The sequence below is a fragment of the Serinus canaria genome, chromosome 14 (assembly GCF_022539315.1).
Source record: "Serinus canaria isolate serCan28SL12 chromosome 14, serCan2020, whole genome shotgun sequence".
In the NCBI taxonomy this organism is placed as follows: Eukaryota; Metazoa; Chordata; class Aves; order Passeriformes; family Fringillidae; genus Serinus; species Serinus canaria.
In genome coordinates this window covers 641,619-659,298 of record NC_066328.1, presented here as the reverse complement: position 1 = coordinate 659,298, position 17,680 = coordinate 641,619, and the positions used below count along the sequence as shown (strand labels likewise).

The following is a 17,680-nucleotide window of genomic DNA, read 5'->3' as shown; positions in this document are numbered from 1 at the left end:
CGCGGGGGAGGCTCGGACCCCCCGGCGCTGCCGACCGCGGCTGGAGCCGGCCCGGCGGGGAGCCCCGAGAGCCAGCGGCCGCGGGCGCGGGGCGAGCCTCAGATGCGGCTGTCACACAACCCCGGCCGGGCTATTTAAAGTAACGGGCCCCGCCGGACACTGGTGTCTCTGCCTATTTATGAGCCCCCGGGAGCCGGCGGGCGCCGCCGGGCAGCGCTAGGAGCCGAGGCCGCCGGGAGCAGCGCCGGGGCCCGCCCGGAGCATGACGGCGATCCGGGCGCTGCTGCTCTGCCTCTGCCTGGGGCTGCCGGCGGGCGGGCAGCCCTTCCTGCGCCTGCGACCCTCGCCCAGCGACAACCTGCCCGTCAAGGACATCGTGGAACACCCGGACCCCGAGTACGACCCCAAGGAGCAGGACCTGGACGAGAGGACGCTGAGGAAGAAGCTGGGCAGCCATTTCGACCCCGGCTTCATGGCCGTGGCCGTGCCGGGGTCGGCCAACGCCTCGGGCGCCGCGGCGGCGGCGGGGCGGGGGCGGGCGGCGCTGCCGGCCGAGCTGCGGCGGCTGGAGCTGGGGCCGCCCCGGGGCCCGCGCCTGCGGCTGGGCAAGAAGGCGCGGCGGAAGGTGCTGCAGTGGCTGTGGGCGCACACCCACTGCCCCGTCTTCTACGCCTGGAAGGACCTGGGGGTGCGCTTCTGGCCGCGCTACATCAAGGAGGGCAACTGCCTGGCCGAGAAGTCCTGCTCGCTGCCCGAGGGCATGTTCTGCAAGCCCGTCAAGTCGGTCACCAAGACCTTCCTGCGCTGGCATTGCCAGGGCTGGTCCAGTCAGAAGTACTGCACCTGGATCCCCGTGCAGTACCCGCTCATCTCCGAGTGCAAGTGCTCCTGCTAAGCCGCCCCGGCCCCTTGCACTGCCGCCCTCCTCCTCCGGATCACTTTAGCCGGGGTGGGGTGGGGGGGAGGTTTTTCGGGTGGTTTTTTTTTCGTTTTTTTTTTTTTTTTTGGAGGGGTGGGGTTTTTTCGGATAGTTTTTTTGGGAGGTAAATTTTTTTCCCACCCCCCCAGAGCGAAGTGGGAGAAGATGAACTGCTTTGGAGGTTTTTATTTTTTGGTTTTTTTTTTTTTTGTTTGATTGGTTGGTTTTTGTTTTTATTTGGGGGGGGGGTTGTTCGGGTGGTGGGTTGTTTTTTTTTTTTGGTGGTTGTTGTTTGATTTTTTTTTTTGTTAATTTTTTTTTCACTTGGACTTCTTTTAATATTATTTTTTCAAAAGGGGGGAAGCGAACCCAGGAACTGCAGGGCAGGCCAAAGGCACAGTAAAGCACTACAGTCAGATGTCTATTTTTATACGTATATAGCCTTCTAACAAAAGGAAAATTTAAAAAAAAAACTTAAAAAAAGGAAAAAAAACCTACCAGCCGTGTAAATAGAGAGATTTTAAAGGAAAAGGTGGGGAAATTGCAGCTGTTTTTTTTATTATTATTATAATTATTATTATTATTATTTTAAAGACATAGGACCACATTTTAAACCCATCCCCACAGAACCCAAGCACTTCCCTGCCGAAGGGAAGGGCAAAAATTTCTTGTAAAGATGTTTTTATCAAAAGGAGAAAAGGGGCAGAGGGTGTAAAAAAAGAAAAACAAGAACCGCAGCATCCCCAAATGGTTGTTTCTCTGTGCTGTATTTTTTTAATCTTCTTCAGATCTTGTCACTGATGTTTGAACTAATTTGCCAAGCTCTCTAGTGTTTTTTTTTAAAAAGTGCATAACAATTAATTAAGAAGGAAATTTTAAAGAAAAGTACAAATCTATGAAAGAGTGGAATTGTTTTTTGTGTGGGAATACATATAGTGGTGTAGAGATGTTAAAGGAAATTTTCTGTGTACAGTTTATTTATTTTTAACGTTTGTGTATAGGAAAAAAAAAGCTAGAGATTATGCCAGAAACTATTGGAAATGTTTACTTGAATATTCCTTTTAAAACATATCAATGTAAATATGAGCTATCACTGATCAAAACATTTTTAGCAATAAACTCTATCTTTGAAGAAAAACCCCATGCTGCACTCCAGCTCTCTGGGAGACCAGCGGAAATTCGGATTCTTACTCAGAGCAGGTGCTGAGTAAAGGGCTTTGCCTGGGCCACGCTGGCGTAAATCACGAGATGCCCCAAAAGTCGGGACAGCTCCTCCGGTTTCTGTCTCTCCGGGATTCCGCTCTGGGATTTCTTTGCGTGTTATAACTATAACCTGTTGGGGAGAGAGAAAAATACCGACGGGAGAGAAATGTCTCATAACGCATACAAGAGCTGCGATGTCCCGGACTGGAGGTGTCACCTGAAATCCTTGGGAGATTCCGCGCTCTGCGGCTCTTGGATTCGGCTCTCCCGCTGGCAGAGGAAGCGGTCGAGGTTGCTGCCCCGGGCATCAAAGCGCCTGACACAGCTTGGCAGCCCCGCGTGTGTCGGAACAAATGTTTTTTCTCGGCTGCCGCTACTAGCAGATGGAAGGATGGAGACAAGCCCTGCGCCCCGACCTGCTGCCGCGACGGAGCCCCGGGTCCGCATCCCTGCCCGCAGCGCCGCTGGGGTGTGCGGGGGCAGCAGAGCCTGCGGTGGCGGGTAGTGCCCGCAGCTCCTGCGCTGGTGCCAGGCCGATCCCCGCACTCCCGCCGGAGCTCACGGACCCAGGGCAAGGCAGAAACGGGACAGCTCCACACGGGCGGGCTCCGACAGCCGGGCTGGGGAGGAGCCCGGCACCGGAGAGCGAGGGCACTGGCAGTGTGAGCCCGCTGCCGACAGAGATCTGTCTGTCAGTCGGTCACAGGGCTTGGAGCACGGCCCTGACGGGCTGCCAGGCCATTCCCTTGCGTGTTCTGCGTGGGCTGCTGGTGCTGGAGGGGAAGGTCTGGCCATTCCCGCTGGTGAACGAAATGTGTCTGAAACGTGCCCAAAATGTGCCCAGCATCCCTGAGGAAAAATCCCTGCTTCCAAAGGCCCTGGCCAGTGAAGAGATGTTCTCCCCCAAGGCAGCTGTGGAGCAGCAAGGAGACCCTGCCCCTGTCCAGCTTAGCATGCAGCACAGGAGAGCAGCATGACACCAAGCCCATGGGAAGGCACCAGGACCCTCCAAGGGGTCTGGCTTGTATCCCTCCATCATCGTCTGAGGGAACTGAGTTCCAGCAAGTCCCATGAAGCAGGTCTGCAGAGCCTGGAGGTCACAGATTGAAGCTGAAACAGGGAGAGAGTTGTTGAGGTGGGCATGGTGGGGACAAGGCAAGAGGGACAGCGACATCCCATAGCCCACATCCCTGAAGAGTCCTGCAGCCATTCCCTCATCCCTTTTTGAGGAGGCAGGTTGGCCTTTCCACACATTTGCCAGTGAGGGATCGGGGAAGGGGGAGATGCAGAGGGCAGGGTGAAAACGAGACTTCGGCAAAGACAATGTGCAAAACATCAGGGGCATTTCAGAGAGAAAGGGGAAAGCTCATTTTGCAAGAGGAACAACATCTGTGGTGTGGGGGCCGAACATCTGTAGGAAGGAGCATGAGGGGAAGGCATTCTGGGAAAATATTTCTGACATAATCCCAACAGTATCTGGTGTGTTGGGATTTGGTTACAAATGGCCCTCTAACGTCTTTAAGCGTTTTGTTCTGCTGGTTCCAGGGGCACACAGAGACCCCTGCTTTGTGCTAACCTGGGAAATAAACCATTCGCTGGGCTCAATGGCTGAGTTCAGTTGCGCGAGGAGGGGGGCTGGGAAAGGGGAAGGCGAGATTTGTGTGAACTCAGCAAAAACCAGCCTAAAAGCCTCCATGCCATGTGCTGGAGGGAGGAGGGGGGCTGCCTCTGTCTCTGGGGAGAACTCAGTGGTCCCGCTTGAGATGATGGCTTGTCTGGAGGTGAAAGCGTGAGAGCTGAGAGCCAAGGTGCTCAGTGAGGGCCGGGGCTGGGGAGCAGAGGGTAGCCCCACATGCCAGCCCACCCACCCAGCTCTGCTTTGCCAGCCTTCCACAGCGCAGGACCACGGTCACCTGGTGCTGGTGCCCTCATGCCGAGGAGCTTGGCTGCCCTGGGAGGCAGTGAGTCGGACGTGTGACGGCGGGGCCGTGGGTGTGGTGGCTCGCCTCAACTGCCGAGCCTCAAAGAAGAGTAAGACAAAGGGGAGTCTTTGGTGTGGTTATTGCATTATCTCCCCAAGCTGCTTGCGATTAAGGGTTGAGCTGCAGGGGGAAAAGGAGCAGAACCGGCAGGACCCTGAGATATGGGGGGTGCCAGCTTCTGAAGACATGGGCTTTCCCAGTGCATTCTGGGGTCATGGGAAAAGGCCTGGTGCACTGAGGGTGGGTGCCATCCTCTAACTCGGGTCCCTCCTGTCATTACACTGTCAAAAGTCATGCCTAGCCATGGGCACTCACTGACAGGGCTGTGCACCCCCACTCCTGGGCACCCAGCTGTTCCTCCACTTGCCTGGTGCTGGCAGGGGAACCATGCCCATGCCCCGTGGAGCTGCAGTGAACCCCACGCTTTGCAGTGTCCCTTCACACTGTGTCCCCACGCTGAAGCAGGTGTTTATCTGAAGGATCAGCCCTTTAACTGCTTCTTCCTTCAGGCAGGGCAGAGCACAGGTGATGAAGGAGGTTCCACAAGACCCAATGGATGCTCCGTGCCCTGCAGGCACATGTCCCTTGGCACTACGGGAAAGCAAAGGCAGCTTTCCTCTCCACAGCCAGCACTGGCCAGAGCTCACCTGCTCCAACACCATGTGCTGTTTAGGAGCAGCTCCCTTGGCTGGATCACAGCTGGATCTCTTCCTTGTAGTCCCTACAAAGCCTGACTGAAGCAAAGAGCCCCTCTCTCAGGTTTGCAGAGGTCTCCATCTCTTCCTTTTGAATGTCAAGGCCCTTCTATCACTTGGTGAATTGTTTTCCCATGCATGAACCCCAGATTTAGATTAACCAGATTCTCCTGGGAGAGAGAATGAGTTCAGGATGGCTCCTGACATTTGACTCGATGGAAAGAAGTCAGCTTTCCATTCATCTTTCACATACCAGTTTGGTTTTGACACCAGCAGCAGGTTAACTCTTTGTCTCACTGGCAAAGCTTATTTCACCCCCATTTTCTGCCCTGCCTCTCCCCGTGTGCTCATGTCCCCTCAACTAAGGCCGGTGTCCAGGAATGCAGTTTCTGTCAGCACGCCGGCTCTGCCAGGGTAACTCAGATTCACAGGGCCAGAGCTCACAGATGTTCAGTGCCAACTTTTGAGATATCTGACTCAGGCCCATCACTCATCATTCCTAGAAAGGCAGAGAATGGACTGGAGGCAGTAATTGCCTTCCTCAACCTTTAAAGCTCAGGCTAAACGTTTTCTCAGCATGCAAAATTGTGTTCATTTCCTCCTCCAGGCCGAGCATTTGTTGTCAATCGCCTTCGCAGCCTGTCAGGGCCACCAGGAGCTATCAGCAAAAGCCAGTCCCTCTGCGCACCCTGCTTGGTCTAGCAGCAGGTCCCTGGTGAGCTCATCCTGCTGACTGCTGCTGGTCAGGAGCTCCAGCTGAGCTGGACCCACTTCCTCAGGCACCCCCAGCTCCTCGTTCATCACCTCAATGAAAATCAAGCCACACTGCTGAGGCTAATAGTGCCAGGGTGCACTGTGCTCAGTGATCTCAGAGGTCTTTTCCAACCTCAGTGATCCTGTGCTGACCACGTGTGCCCTGCAGGGTGGGCAGAGTTGGGCTCGTCTCACCATCTCCTCACGGCTACTGGGTACAAGTGCGGGGGTTCTGCTTTCTCTGTGCAAGACCCAGGATTCCTTTCTGCTCCCGCGCAGTTCTCCTTCACTGTGTCCATGTATAGCAAACCCAACCACGTGGCCAGTTGCTGCTCGGCAGAGCAGGACCCGGACCCCTCTCCATGAGGGAGTGTAAGGCTTTACTCACTGACACTCCAGGGGTGTCACAAGGGCTGCTGGTTCATCTGCAAAAGCCGTGCACGAGCTTCCCCTCCCCCTCAGTGATTAAAACCAAGCATTAACAGCAGCAGCATCCCAGGGACATGGCTGCTCTTCTGCGCTAGCTGTTTGGTATTCTGCCTAAAAGTGTCAGACACCCTGTCAAGGAGAAGGGACAGCGTCATGTGGCACTGGGAGCCCAATCACAGAGGCAGAGCCACGAAGAGCAAATCACGAGGAGCTGGGAGGCAGCACTTGCGAACCAGCTATTGGCTAAAATTGCCCTTTCAGGAGGACGGTGAATGAATCCATTCACAAAAAAAAAAAAAAAAAAAAAAAAAAAAAAAAAATAAATAAAAAAATAAAAAAAAAAAATGAGCAGGGCCTGTTTGCAACAGCAAAACAGTCTTTTTTTTTTTTTTTTGTCTGGATGAGTCTGACCCAAACCCTGAAACAGATGTGTGGGATGTGGCTGTTGCAGCCATAGCCATGTCCAAGCCCACCAGTGAATTTCAGTGGACTGATTCTGCCCATCTTTTTGTAGGCCCCACCATTCCTTCCAAGGAGTTTCAGTGACCTGCCCAAAGAACCTTGGCCTCCTACCAGACACCTGAAATGAGACACAGACCACCAAGGGCCCATGGACCACTGCTGGGATATGGTAGGAGACCCTGCTCTCCAGCATCACACTGATATCTTAAAAAGGAAGTGGGGTCCTCAGAGCAGCCCATGGTCCCAGCAATATGACAGAGCATGTGACTGGAAAGGCTCCTTCTTGTATCTGAAAGCTGGGACTGAAGGGTATCCAGATATGGAACATGGTTGCTCATAGACAACCTGACAGGTCAGCCAGCACTGGTCCTGTGCTTTGTCACCAGTAAACACAGTCAATGGAAACCAGAGATCTCCCCATGCTGGAGAATGAGAGCAAGGTGCCAGCCAAGCTCACTGACCACTCCCCCCCCCCCCCATTTTAGGTAAGATCTCGACCTTTCCCCAGGGGGAGTCTTGCATGACACTAATAGAAGCTGAGGCTTTGGAGCCTGTGCTTCCAGAGCTGCTGGGGGTCCCCAGCAGGGACCCTGGAGTTTCCAAGATTCTACCCACTGAGCAGCAGCATGTCCAGTGCTCCTTGTAGCTCCTCTCTTTCAGCATTGAGTGCTTTGGAGCAGCCTTTGAGGAGGTAGCAGGAGGCAGAGTAGAGCAGAGGAAGGCTGAGAAAGGAAGTAAAGGCTGCATCCTGGGATGCTGTGGCAGGACAGCCTTTGGAGAGCCAGCTCTGAGGTAGGAAATAGAACAGCTGTGCCAGAGAAAAAAGTTCCTTGTCATGGATGCTGGATTGTGTACAGGTATTTGCTTCTTGGAGGATTCTGCAAGAGTCATCAGATTCCCTCTGAGGCTGGCTGTGTCCTCAGGCATTGTCCACTCTGTTTCCATCACATTTGCTGCCAAAAGACACTTTCTCTCCAGGAGATGGTACTAACAAAGGACTGAAGCTCCAGCCTTGGCTCAGTTTATCTACTTTATTGGGGCAGAGACTGTATTTCTTCCTGGAGCTGAGATTAAGGACTGAGCTGCACTTGGTGTTCTGCTCTTCAACCATATTTTAGGAAAGAGCCTACATTTGTCTCCTCCCTTCCCACCCGGGAACTGCAGCCAACAATCTTCTTGAACACCTCTTTGAGCCAGCAAAGGCAGCATGTGGGTCAACCCGTCACCCTGAAGCTGGATAAAGAAGGATACAAAGAAAGGACATGGTGGTGGTGTTTGTGACGTTGTGGCGTGAGCTCGGCCCGGCCCTGCCGTGGGCGCTGTCCCGGCCCCGGCCCTGCCGTGAGCGCTGTCCCGGTCCCGGACCCGCTCTGACCCGGGAGGGCAGCGCCACCTGGCGGCCGTGCGGGGGGGGCAGGCTGGACCCGCTGGGTCCGGGGGGCTCCCGGCGCCGCCACACGGCTCGGAGCCCGAGGGACCGGTACCGCCTCACGGCTCGGAGCCCGAGGGACCGGTACCGCCTCACGGCTCGGAGCCCGAGGGACCGGTACCGCCTCACGGCTCGGAGCCCGAGGGACCGGTACCGCCTCACGGCTCGGAGCCCGAGGGACCGGTACCGCCACACGGCTCGGAGCCCGAGGGACCGGTACCGCCTCACGGCTCGGAGCCCGAGGGACCGGTACCGCCTCACGGCTCGGAGCCCGAGGGACCGGTACCGCCTCACGGCTCGGAGCCCGAGGGACCGGTACCGCCACGCGGCTCGGAGCCCGAGGGACCGGTACCGCCACGCGGCTCGGAGCCCGAGGGACCGGTACCGCCACGCGGCTCGGAGCCCGAGGGACCGGTACCGCCACACGGCTCGCAGCACCTCCATAGGAGGCAGGGAGATGCACCACCTCAAGCATCCCGCCATGGGACATGAAAGGGCCTCTGGCAAGCGCCTGCGGCAGAAGCAGCGTGGTGGTGCCGGGGAGGGAGCTGTGCTTCCTGTGAAGCAGCCCGAGCCTGCAGTGCCGGGGATTTGTGCCCCGGTAGGATGACACGCGTTGGACACCCAGCAGCTTTCCGGGAATTCCAGCTTCACAGCAGCCACTACTAACTCTGGGGTCCCGTTCGGGCCCCCCTAGGGTGGCAGGAGCCTCTTTTTCTCTGGAGGCTGCAACAGCAGACACAAGAAGTTCAAAGTCCTCCATGACTCTCCTCTGGGCTGAAGCAGATTTGTTCTTCATGAGGAGTTTTAGCATGCCTGGAATATAAAGGCTGCCCACGGGGGCTGACAGAGCATCCCTCCATCCTCCCAAAGGGAGCAGTGGAAGAAACACAACCAAAGATATCCTGCATAGAAGAAAGGATATATCCTCCATGAGTGCTCTGAGTGAAGTGGGATTCATCCAGGCCCCTCTGTCCATATTCCATACAGGCCTAGTGTCTGGGCACAGTTGTTGTCCTGGGCCAGGTCCAACCCTGTTGTCCAGCTCAGTTACTTCAATAAGACTTCAAATTGCTTAACAAATACCACACAAATGTTTAAACCCTGAGAATTTGTACTCTGGGTTCAAAATGTGATTTATCTTCATCTGTGCCCACGAGATTTATCAGCCACAATTAAGGGAATGGCTGTTCTCTTTAAAGTATGGTTCTAGTCAGAAAAACCAACTGGAGTCTCCTCTCAGTGAGTCAAACACATGGCCAAACCAGAAGGGAAAAACTGAGAAACATTTTTCTAAAAACATCCTTATGTTTTTTGGTCAGAAATTTTTGAAGCCTAGCTGAATTTAGAAACATTCAACTGACTGTAGTGAGACAGGAATTGGGAAAGGAATTGTGAAAATTCAGTTAGGTTTTTTCCCCCTGTTCTTCATAAAAATTTTATATTTTTATGCCATTTTTCATTAAAAACTGCTGTCAAGGACTATGTGGCCCATCGGCCTAAGAAAGACCATTTGCAAACCTCCCTGCTGTGCAGCACAAACAGGAGGTGACTGTGGATGCCTACACAGGAGAGTAAGAGCTCTTGTTCACATGCTCTGGGCAAGCCTGCTGAAACATGGGATGTGAGGACTTAATGCTGGCCATAGAGGAATGCACTGGTAAATAAAGCACAAATTCCTGCTAACAAACCCTGTGGACTTCTAGTTCAAATCATGGCTTCCCTGCTTCTTCCCTTCCTCTTCACTGACACTGAGCTCTGAGGGGGGAGGATGGCTCTGCTGTGCCCTGAGAGCTGTTGGAGCACAGCCAGGGAATGCCCAGGGCAAGGATTGAGAACAGGAAGTTCTTTTTCTTCTCTCTTAAAAGCTCTTCAATTTGATCTCCAAGGTGCAAGCCATAATCAGAAGGATAAGTCCAAAAAAACCCCAGCCTCCAACAGGGTAAAACCTCAAGGCAGAGCAGATAGAGAAACACACAGAGATAAGCCATTGAGTAGCTGCCACTAAGATCCAGAGATACCAGCTTTGGCACCGTCTGTCATTAAGCCAGTGCCATACTGTTAAATGCATCTCATCTGGAGGTGGGAAGGCATGAAAGATGGGTGCAGAGACAAATGCCAGAAGGAAAATAGCCCCAGGAACTGCATTTGGCATCGGCAGGAAACTTTTTTAGATCAAACTTACCTTGAAACTATATTATTTTTCTGCCTATGCAATTTCCCAACAAATTAAATTGTAGGGGAAAAGTAATGATGGGGATTTTAGAGGTTTCCCCCAGACAGCACCAGAGCCTTTTGACCCAGTTGGAACCCATAGACTCTGTGCATTCAGATTAGGGTGCCAAAAAAGAACCAGAGGTTCCTTTCAGGCCAGATGGTGAATGTTATCCTTTCCCAGTTAGTGTGAGGAGAATGTTTTAATCCTCATCAGCTTGCCTGGGTCAGTATGTATTTCTCCCTGTAAAAAACTAATTTGTATTTAAGCCTTTTCTGTTCAGCACTTCAGGGCACATAATGAAAGGATTTTCCTGCCTGGAACACTGTGCTAGTTAGACAGTTCTGGCTGTAGCTCTCACCTGGGACGTACAGTTAAGAAATCTGACCTTTTATGCTCACCCTCTTTGAAGCTAGGAGGGTCCTGATTTCAATCTCAGCAGCAAAGGGCACATCCAAGTCTTGATTTAAAAGGCCTGAAATGACTCTCATCATCTCGCCTGGCTGTTCATCTCATCCAGCCAGTCTCACCTCATCCTGCCTCACCTGGAGTCAGGCACAGGCAGCTGGATCCCATATGCTGGGCTGCCCTGGGCAGTCCACCAGTGATCATCAGGGCCAGTTGCCCTGGGCTGGGGCCTTGAGGGGCACTGTTCCCCTCGTAGTACCCATGTCACATAGCATGACTGTGGCCATGCTGTGTGGGGTCCCCTTGATCCAGCCTTGTTGTCATTCACCTCAGCTGTGCAGGAAGGTGCACAGGAGGAGAAGGAAGAAGCCCCAGAAGTGACTTTCCCAAGCCTGAGGCAGACCCATGAGGAGACATGAACCCCAGGAAACACTCTGGTTTCCCCTGACACCACCAAAGCCAAAGACCTGAGGGCAACCCAGTCCCACCTCTGCGACACCAGTGACCACTGCTAGCAGCCCTGCCTGTACTTGGCTGCACTGTAGAGGATGCTGAGCCACTGGCATCATGCTGTCCCTGCCCTTCACACCACTTGGCATGCAGGTAGGGAAGATGTGCAGGGACCAGCCTGCAGGGTCAGCCCCCAAACACTTCTGAGGAGGAAGAGCTGCTCAGCTGTCGACTGTCGGTTGCCAGTGAGTGGAGTCCCTGCACTATCAATGCTTCTGGCATTTGGAGTGCAATCTGCTCTCCACCAGACAGCAGTAGCTGATGGTGTGGGAAGTTTTTCCCATGTGGGAGGATGGTTTACAAGTGCTAAAATTGCTCCTGGTGCTGCCAGCATCTCTGAAAGACCACATGAAAAAAAAGCAGGGTCACGGTATCTGTTATCTCAAGATTTCTCCTATGCAGGTGGGCACATCTGAACAGATGTGAATGATTTCAATCTTACCAAAAAAAGATATTTCTTCCTACAGGGTGCATCAGCTTGGCTACTGCTCAGTGGGCTCTGGGAATCTGTTCAGCATCACAGCCCTGTGCTTCCAGTCAGTTGCAGGCACTTTGCCAGAACTCCTGGGGCTTGTCATAGGCCTGTCCCTGGGGTGGCTCTTTGCCCTTGGCTTTGCTTAGCATCTCCTGGCCTTTCCTATAAGAGGAACTGCTGGAAGTTCCATACCTCTGGGCTTCTTACTGGAGCATATGCACTTCTAGAACCAGTGGAAAAAGGCACAAAGTCCTATCCCTTGTGGGTGCAAACCCTGCCTCCTTCTCCTTATAGTGTTGTCCTGTGAGAATCTGCAGCTCTCCCATGCCTCCTGATTAGGAGTAAAGCTGTGGGATCACTAGGCTCTTTGCTTTTGCCTCCATGAACACAGGCAGGTTTTTCTCCTGCCTGTGCTGGCTCTGCCTCTGGAGCAGACTGGGGACTGTCTGATGAGCTGTTTGGTGTTTGAGGCCAAAGCCTGATCCTGGACCACAACTTTCCCAGGTCTGAGCCGCTTTTGAGACATCTGCCTCCCAGGGCTGAGGAGAGGTTCTCAGGCCTGCTCAGAAGAAAAGCATCGCTGCCTGCTTGGCACCAGAGCTTGGATGGGAATTCTCTTGTTTTTCACGAGCAGGCTGAGCGGTCAGCACATACCATGAGCAACAGTCAGAGGAGCAATAAATAGCCAGACCAGAAGGAGACAACCTGTTCAGACCGGACCGCTCATCTCCTGGGCCGGCAGGATGCCTACAGCTCTGCGTCAGGGTCTCATGAGAGCCAGCACGGAGAGCCCCCAGCCTGGCCCAGCCCGGTCCAAGGGCATCCTCGAGGAGCAGCCATGCCTACTGCTCCAACCAGCATGTCCCAGGACGGGGTAGGCAGCCATCAGGGTTGTCTGTGTGGGATGTCTCACTCCTGCTCCCAGAACTGTGCCAGAAGGCAGATGCCATCACTGCAGGCTGGCTGTGGGACTGTTCCTCCAGAGATGGGTCCCATTTGGGATCACACCCAAACTTATTCCTGAGTCCCAGTGAGAGTCCCAGTTTTTGTCACTCTCCATGGAAAGGACCACTTTGTAAACATTAAGGTTCAGTAACACATCTCAGAAAATTCTATTTTCTCAAATGACATTCCTTTGTGATCTTATACCATGCCATGACTGTAGGGTACAAGAAAGGTCCCAAATAGCCAGCGAAAGCCCATTGCTTGGCATTTTCCTTTCTCCCCTTTAAGGTCTGCAAGAGAAGCAGGCATGAAGGTTGTTCCTACTGCTCCAGGTCACCTCATGCTGAGCATCCAGTATGGAATAGCCAGGGGTTGTAAAGTGCTCTGAACCTGAAAAGTGCTAACTAATAAAATGAAGCCCAACATGAGTGTTATTAATAAATGCCAGCCACTGTTATATAACTCCTAATCATCAACTGAGTCTTTCGGCCCCCATTGTTCCATTTTCAGGCCCTATTATCTGGGAACTCTTACCCACCAACCACAAGAAATAGCCTGGGCTCTGTGGGTTTGCAAACTTTGTTGTTGGAAAGCTTTTCATGCAATTGTTTTTGCTTTGCACTGTTGCCTTCCTCATTGTACAGATGTGGGTGTGTATCACAGCCCACACCCTCTGCCTTTTGCCTCAGGATAACTTCGAACATGAACTGATCCATCTCAGTGAGGTTTTTTCCTAAGAATTCTCTTTAAAAACAACAACATTCAAACAAAAAAACACCTCCTCATTTTCCTGAAGTGAAGCTTTTGCTGGGGAAAGATGCTGGCCTGCAATTCCAGCAGAATGAGTGTGCTGCATTCTCAGAAGAGGCTCCCCACAGGAGTAGCATTGCCTGAGCCCAGGCCTGAGGGAAGAAGGGAGCGTGGGCTACCTGGGTCTCTGGAACCCAGCTGGAGCAGGGCAGACTGGGGTTTGCAGGGCTGGACTGTTGGTCCCTCCCTGCCAGACCCCAAGCCGTCAGACACCCCACTTCAGTGCTTCTTGTCCTCTTCACCACAGCACATCTCAAGATGGGTTTCTGCATGATGGTTCTACCTGGGAGTCCACATGAAGCTCATCTGGCACTAGTGCAAGCTTGTAAGGAGGTCTTAGCTCTCCTTTTGAGCTACTTCAGGCCTCTGCAGAGGTTTCCATGCCCCAATAAGTGTGGATCTTCGAGGCACTTTCCCACTGGTCAGTGTAAGGTACAGCAGCATGGGAAGTCCTGCAGGCTGGTCACAGCCAGTGTAGAAGCACTATCATTTATAGGGCTCAGGCTAGGACCAACCACACTGAAAAATGCTTTTCTGGTCAAAACTTTTCAGGCTGAACTTTGTCTCATTTGGAAGAGAAACTTTAAATCAAAACCAGAAAATGCCAGGCAAGGAGCTTTTGGTGTCCAGTTTTGGAGGCCTGTATTTTCTCTACCAATGTGTTTAAAAAATCTGTGAGACTTTTTTCTTTCTTTCACTGCAAAGCCTGAAATGACACAGAAAGCTAAAAATAGTAACAATACCCAACAAAGTCATTGGGGTTTTTCAGTAAGCTCTAATGAAAACTTTGATACTTTCTTGGGCAGGTTTTATTACTTTTCTAACCAGGGCCCATTATTAGCATTGTAAATATTCCCAACCAAAATGGTCTGGAAGCCACCAACTTGCTCCTGAATGGTTTTTCCTGTAGTTCATCTAGTGCCTCACACCTTTGTGCAGTGACAACCTGTAAGCGCAGTGGTGGTCTTGGGGTGGGGCTGGAGGTGAGGAGCATCCAGAGCAGTGCTGCAGTATGATCTCAGCATGGTCCCCAAGCTGGGACTGTGGCCTTGGGGTCACCTTCCCTCACCATCTGCAGAGATGGGCTCTGGGACACTGGCCATAGGACCACCCTTGGTGACTGGATATGTTCCCCACACAGGTCTGAGCTCTCACAGTTGTCCAACCTCTGGCCCATCTGGGCTTTGCAGCAAAGGGCAGGTACAGAACATACGTGGCCACCACTGGGCATCCTTCTGCCCAGCCATCCCCAGTACTCTCCCTTTTATAAGGAGCAAGACATGAGGCACAGAGGTTTTGTGTGCTGTACAGGGAGCTGAGGCAGCCCAGGAAACCACTCTCCTGGGATCTCTGCATGGCACAGAGACATCTACCTAACAATTGAGGGAATACTTTCCATCCAAAGAATCCATCTCATGGTCCCTTCTTCATTTGTGACAAAAGGGAAAATGTGAAGCAGCCAAGATGCATGAATCACTGTCCCAAACAACATATAATGAACTCATAAAATCAAAGGCAGGGTTAGTTTCAACCCGTGCTGCCAGAGCTCCTTGGACATTGTCTGGAATGAATTTAAGTTGTTACAAAACTCTCTGTGTGTTTCCTTTCCCCCCCAACCCCCCAAACCATCTTTCTTCTCTCCCTCTTCACACCATGTTTTCCTATGAGCTTCTTTCCCTTCCCTCCCTCCCACCTCTCCTCTCCTGCCTTCCTTCTCTCACTGTTCACTGTGGTCACGCTTTCCCAGCTCTTCGTCCCAGCCCTTTTTCTCAATATCCCTTCTTCCCCCAACCATCTGGCTGCCAGCCACATACCACCTTTCAGAAAGACTCATTTTCAGGACAGCTTCAGACAAAAGTCTTTAGTTGATTCAGCAAGGCCTGTGCCACCTGCTCGGTCTGACAGGGCTACACCAAGGGACCCCCTGGGCTCCTACCTTGCTAGGAGCTCTGCCCCAGATCATCAGCAGAGGCAGGGGAGGGGTGACCTCCCCAGACAGTCTGGAGGGCTGGAGAAGTGTGGCTGCATGCATTTTTGACCATATGCTCACACTTCTGCTGCCTCACGGTAATTCACAGAATCACAGAATCTCCTGGGCTGAAAGTGGCCCTCAAACATTGAGCCCAGTTCCTGGCCTTGCACAGGACACCCCAACATTCCCACCATGTGGCTGAGAGCATTGTCCAAACACTTCTGGAGCTCTGGCAAGTTTGGGGCTGTGAATTGCCTTCATCCCTAGAGGCCTGCTCATGTACCAGCACTCCCAAGGAGGACAAGGAGGCAGGCACTTCAATCCCATGGCCACTTCAAAAAACAGGGATTTGTTTATATCACAGTGGCTGCTGCTGCTGCTTGCAACTGAGCAGGCTCTGGAGCCACAGGAGCTGCTCAAGCCAAGTTTGAGCAGCAACAGGCCCTGCTGCCTTGGAGACCTGTGCTGGCATCTCTGTGCTGTAGCTCATGGTCCCAGCAGCAGGCTGGGGCCCCCAACCCTTGGGCAGCCAAGGTCCCCTGCGCTGTACCCAACTGAGCAGCAGAGGCACGGCCCAAGCTGCTGAGGCTTTCTGGAATCCCAACCAAAATCTACCCAAACACTGAATTGGTTTGGAGAAAACAAGATGCAAGCCAAACCTCAACCCCAGCCATGCCAGAGCCAGCCCAGCAAGCTGCTCCCGGCTCATCCAGGACAGCCTCCATCTGCCAGGCAGGTTTGTGGACCTCCTCCCTTGGTGTCTCGCTGGGAACACCCCTGAAGCACCAGGCACACGCTGTGCTCCGATTGCCACATCGTTCTGCGGTGGCCGCTTGCTCCTCCAACGCTGCGGACAAGATGTTATTTCCCAGCCGTCAGGGCTCACATTCCTCCGGTGCGAGATAGCCCCGCCCGACTCCTTCCGATCCCTGCACAAGGCTCAGAGCAGGGAAACGAGAGCCGACAGGAGCGGGGTCCCCAGCACATGAAGATGCTGAGGTAGCTGATGAGGTTTATTAAAAGAGCCCATTGTGCTAGAGCTAAGCTTTGCTTCTGACTTCAGGCCCGTGGAACAGCATTTGGGCCCTTGGAAAACAGCTCTTAAAATTCAGGAGAGATGTTTCCCAGGAGAAACCCTCACTCTGCAGCCACATAATCCCTCTCAGCAGAGATGCCGCTGGTGGGCAGCTGTGCATCCTTGAGAGGCCCCCGTTGCCCCGAGAGTATGCCGAGACTCCTGCCCTGGCACAAGGCATGCAGGACACGCGCAGCGTCCTCCCACTTGTACAAGCACAGCATCCTTCCCCTGATGGCAAGAGGATAAGCGCGGCATCCTCCCGCCGATGGGAACATACAGTCCGTTGTCAGCGCCCCCGTGGGACCGTGTATCCGGTGCTTCAATCCACCCGCTCGCGGCTGCCGGAGCCTCTCCTCGGCACAGACCGAGATCCGCAGCCGCAGCTGCGGGGGAACGGCTCCACCTCGCGGCCGCCGGGCCGAGCCGGGCCGGGGGCGCTCCCGCCGCTCCCCCCGGGGCTGGAGGGTCCCGCGGCTGCTGCGATCGCGCCCTTGGGGACACGCGTGTTCCTTTGCCTGCCATGGGGAAGGAATATATCGGTGCCATAGCAGTCACTGCAGAGCAGGGGAGCACAGACAGGAGCGTAAGGTGTGGGGGTGACATTCTTGAGCGGTCTGCACACACAGCCATTGCAGTCATGAGGGGATGGAATTAGATAAAGATGAACCAAAGCATGTCTAGGAAAAGGGCCAGGCTTAGGTCTTGCAGCTCAGGAAGCTGATGAGAGAGAAAGAGGCACAAAATGAATTCCTAACCCCAGCTTCTTGCTGAATAGGGTGACCTGGGACATGCTCATCACCTTCAGCATTATCCAGGAATGTTTTCACTATGAGCAGCACCATGCAAATCCCTTTGCATGGGCTAAAAGTCTCCACAGGGGGATTACAAACGTAGAGCTGAAGATGTGCTAGAAGAGCTAGACCTGGAGTGCTGGCAGAACTGCCACTTCCTGGGGGCATGGAGTGTGTTTGAGCCCTGTGTTGCACATCGTCCCCAGCCTCTGCAGCATCTTTCCAGTCCAAGACTGGGAATGGCAATGACACCAGAACATGGCCTCGGCACACACTTCTGCGGGTTCAGCATCTCTCCAGCCTTGCTAGCAGGCTGTAGTCTCTTGCACCGCCCCACCTTGGCCTGGGGCTGTAAGCTTAAGCTCCAGCACTGTCCTGTGCAATGTTCATGCTCAGGTGAGCTGGGGCAGGGCAGGGCAATGTCACTGCAGAGTGGTTATATGTGTTATATGGAATTATATGCTGGGTTTGTTGGTGATATCACACTGGCTTCCATTTCCCCAAGCCACACTCACTGCACACCTTTCAACAAGTAAACCTTGTCTCCACCAGGGTGAACTGCCCCTACTGACCTTTCTGGGTGGCAGAGAAGAGCTGTTGTGAC

The 17,680-nt window shown here is 53.3% G+C and overlaps 1 protein-coding gene across 1 annotated transcript; it reads left to right on the top strand.

The window, feature by feature from the left end:
- The first annotated feature begins 262 nt into the window (after positions 1-262).
- On the top strand, positions 263-3,964 carry LOC127060139 (noggin-2-like). Its single transcript, XM_050979892.1, has one exon. It carries the CDS (start codon positions 263-265, stop codon positions 893-895), a length of 633 nt encoding a protein of 210 aa, XP_050835849.1. The 3' UTR covers positions 896-3,964.
- The last annotated feature ends 13,716 nt before the right edge of the window (positions 3,965-17,680 follow it).

Coding starts and splice junctions, on each gene's coding strand:
- LOC127060139 (XM_050979892.1), top strand. CDS start 263: ATGACGGCGATCCGGGCGCTGCTGCTCTGCCTCTGCCTGGGGCTGCCG.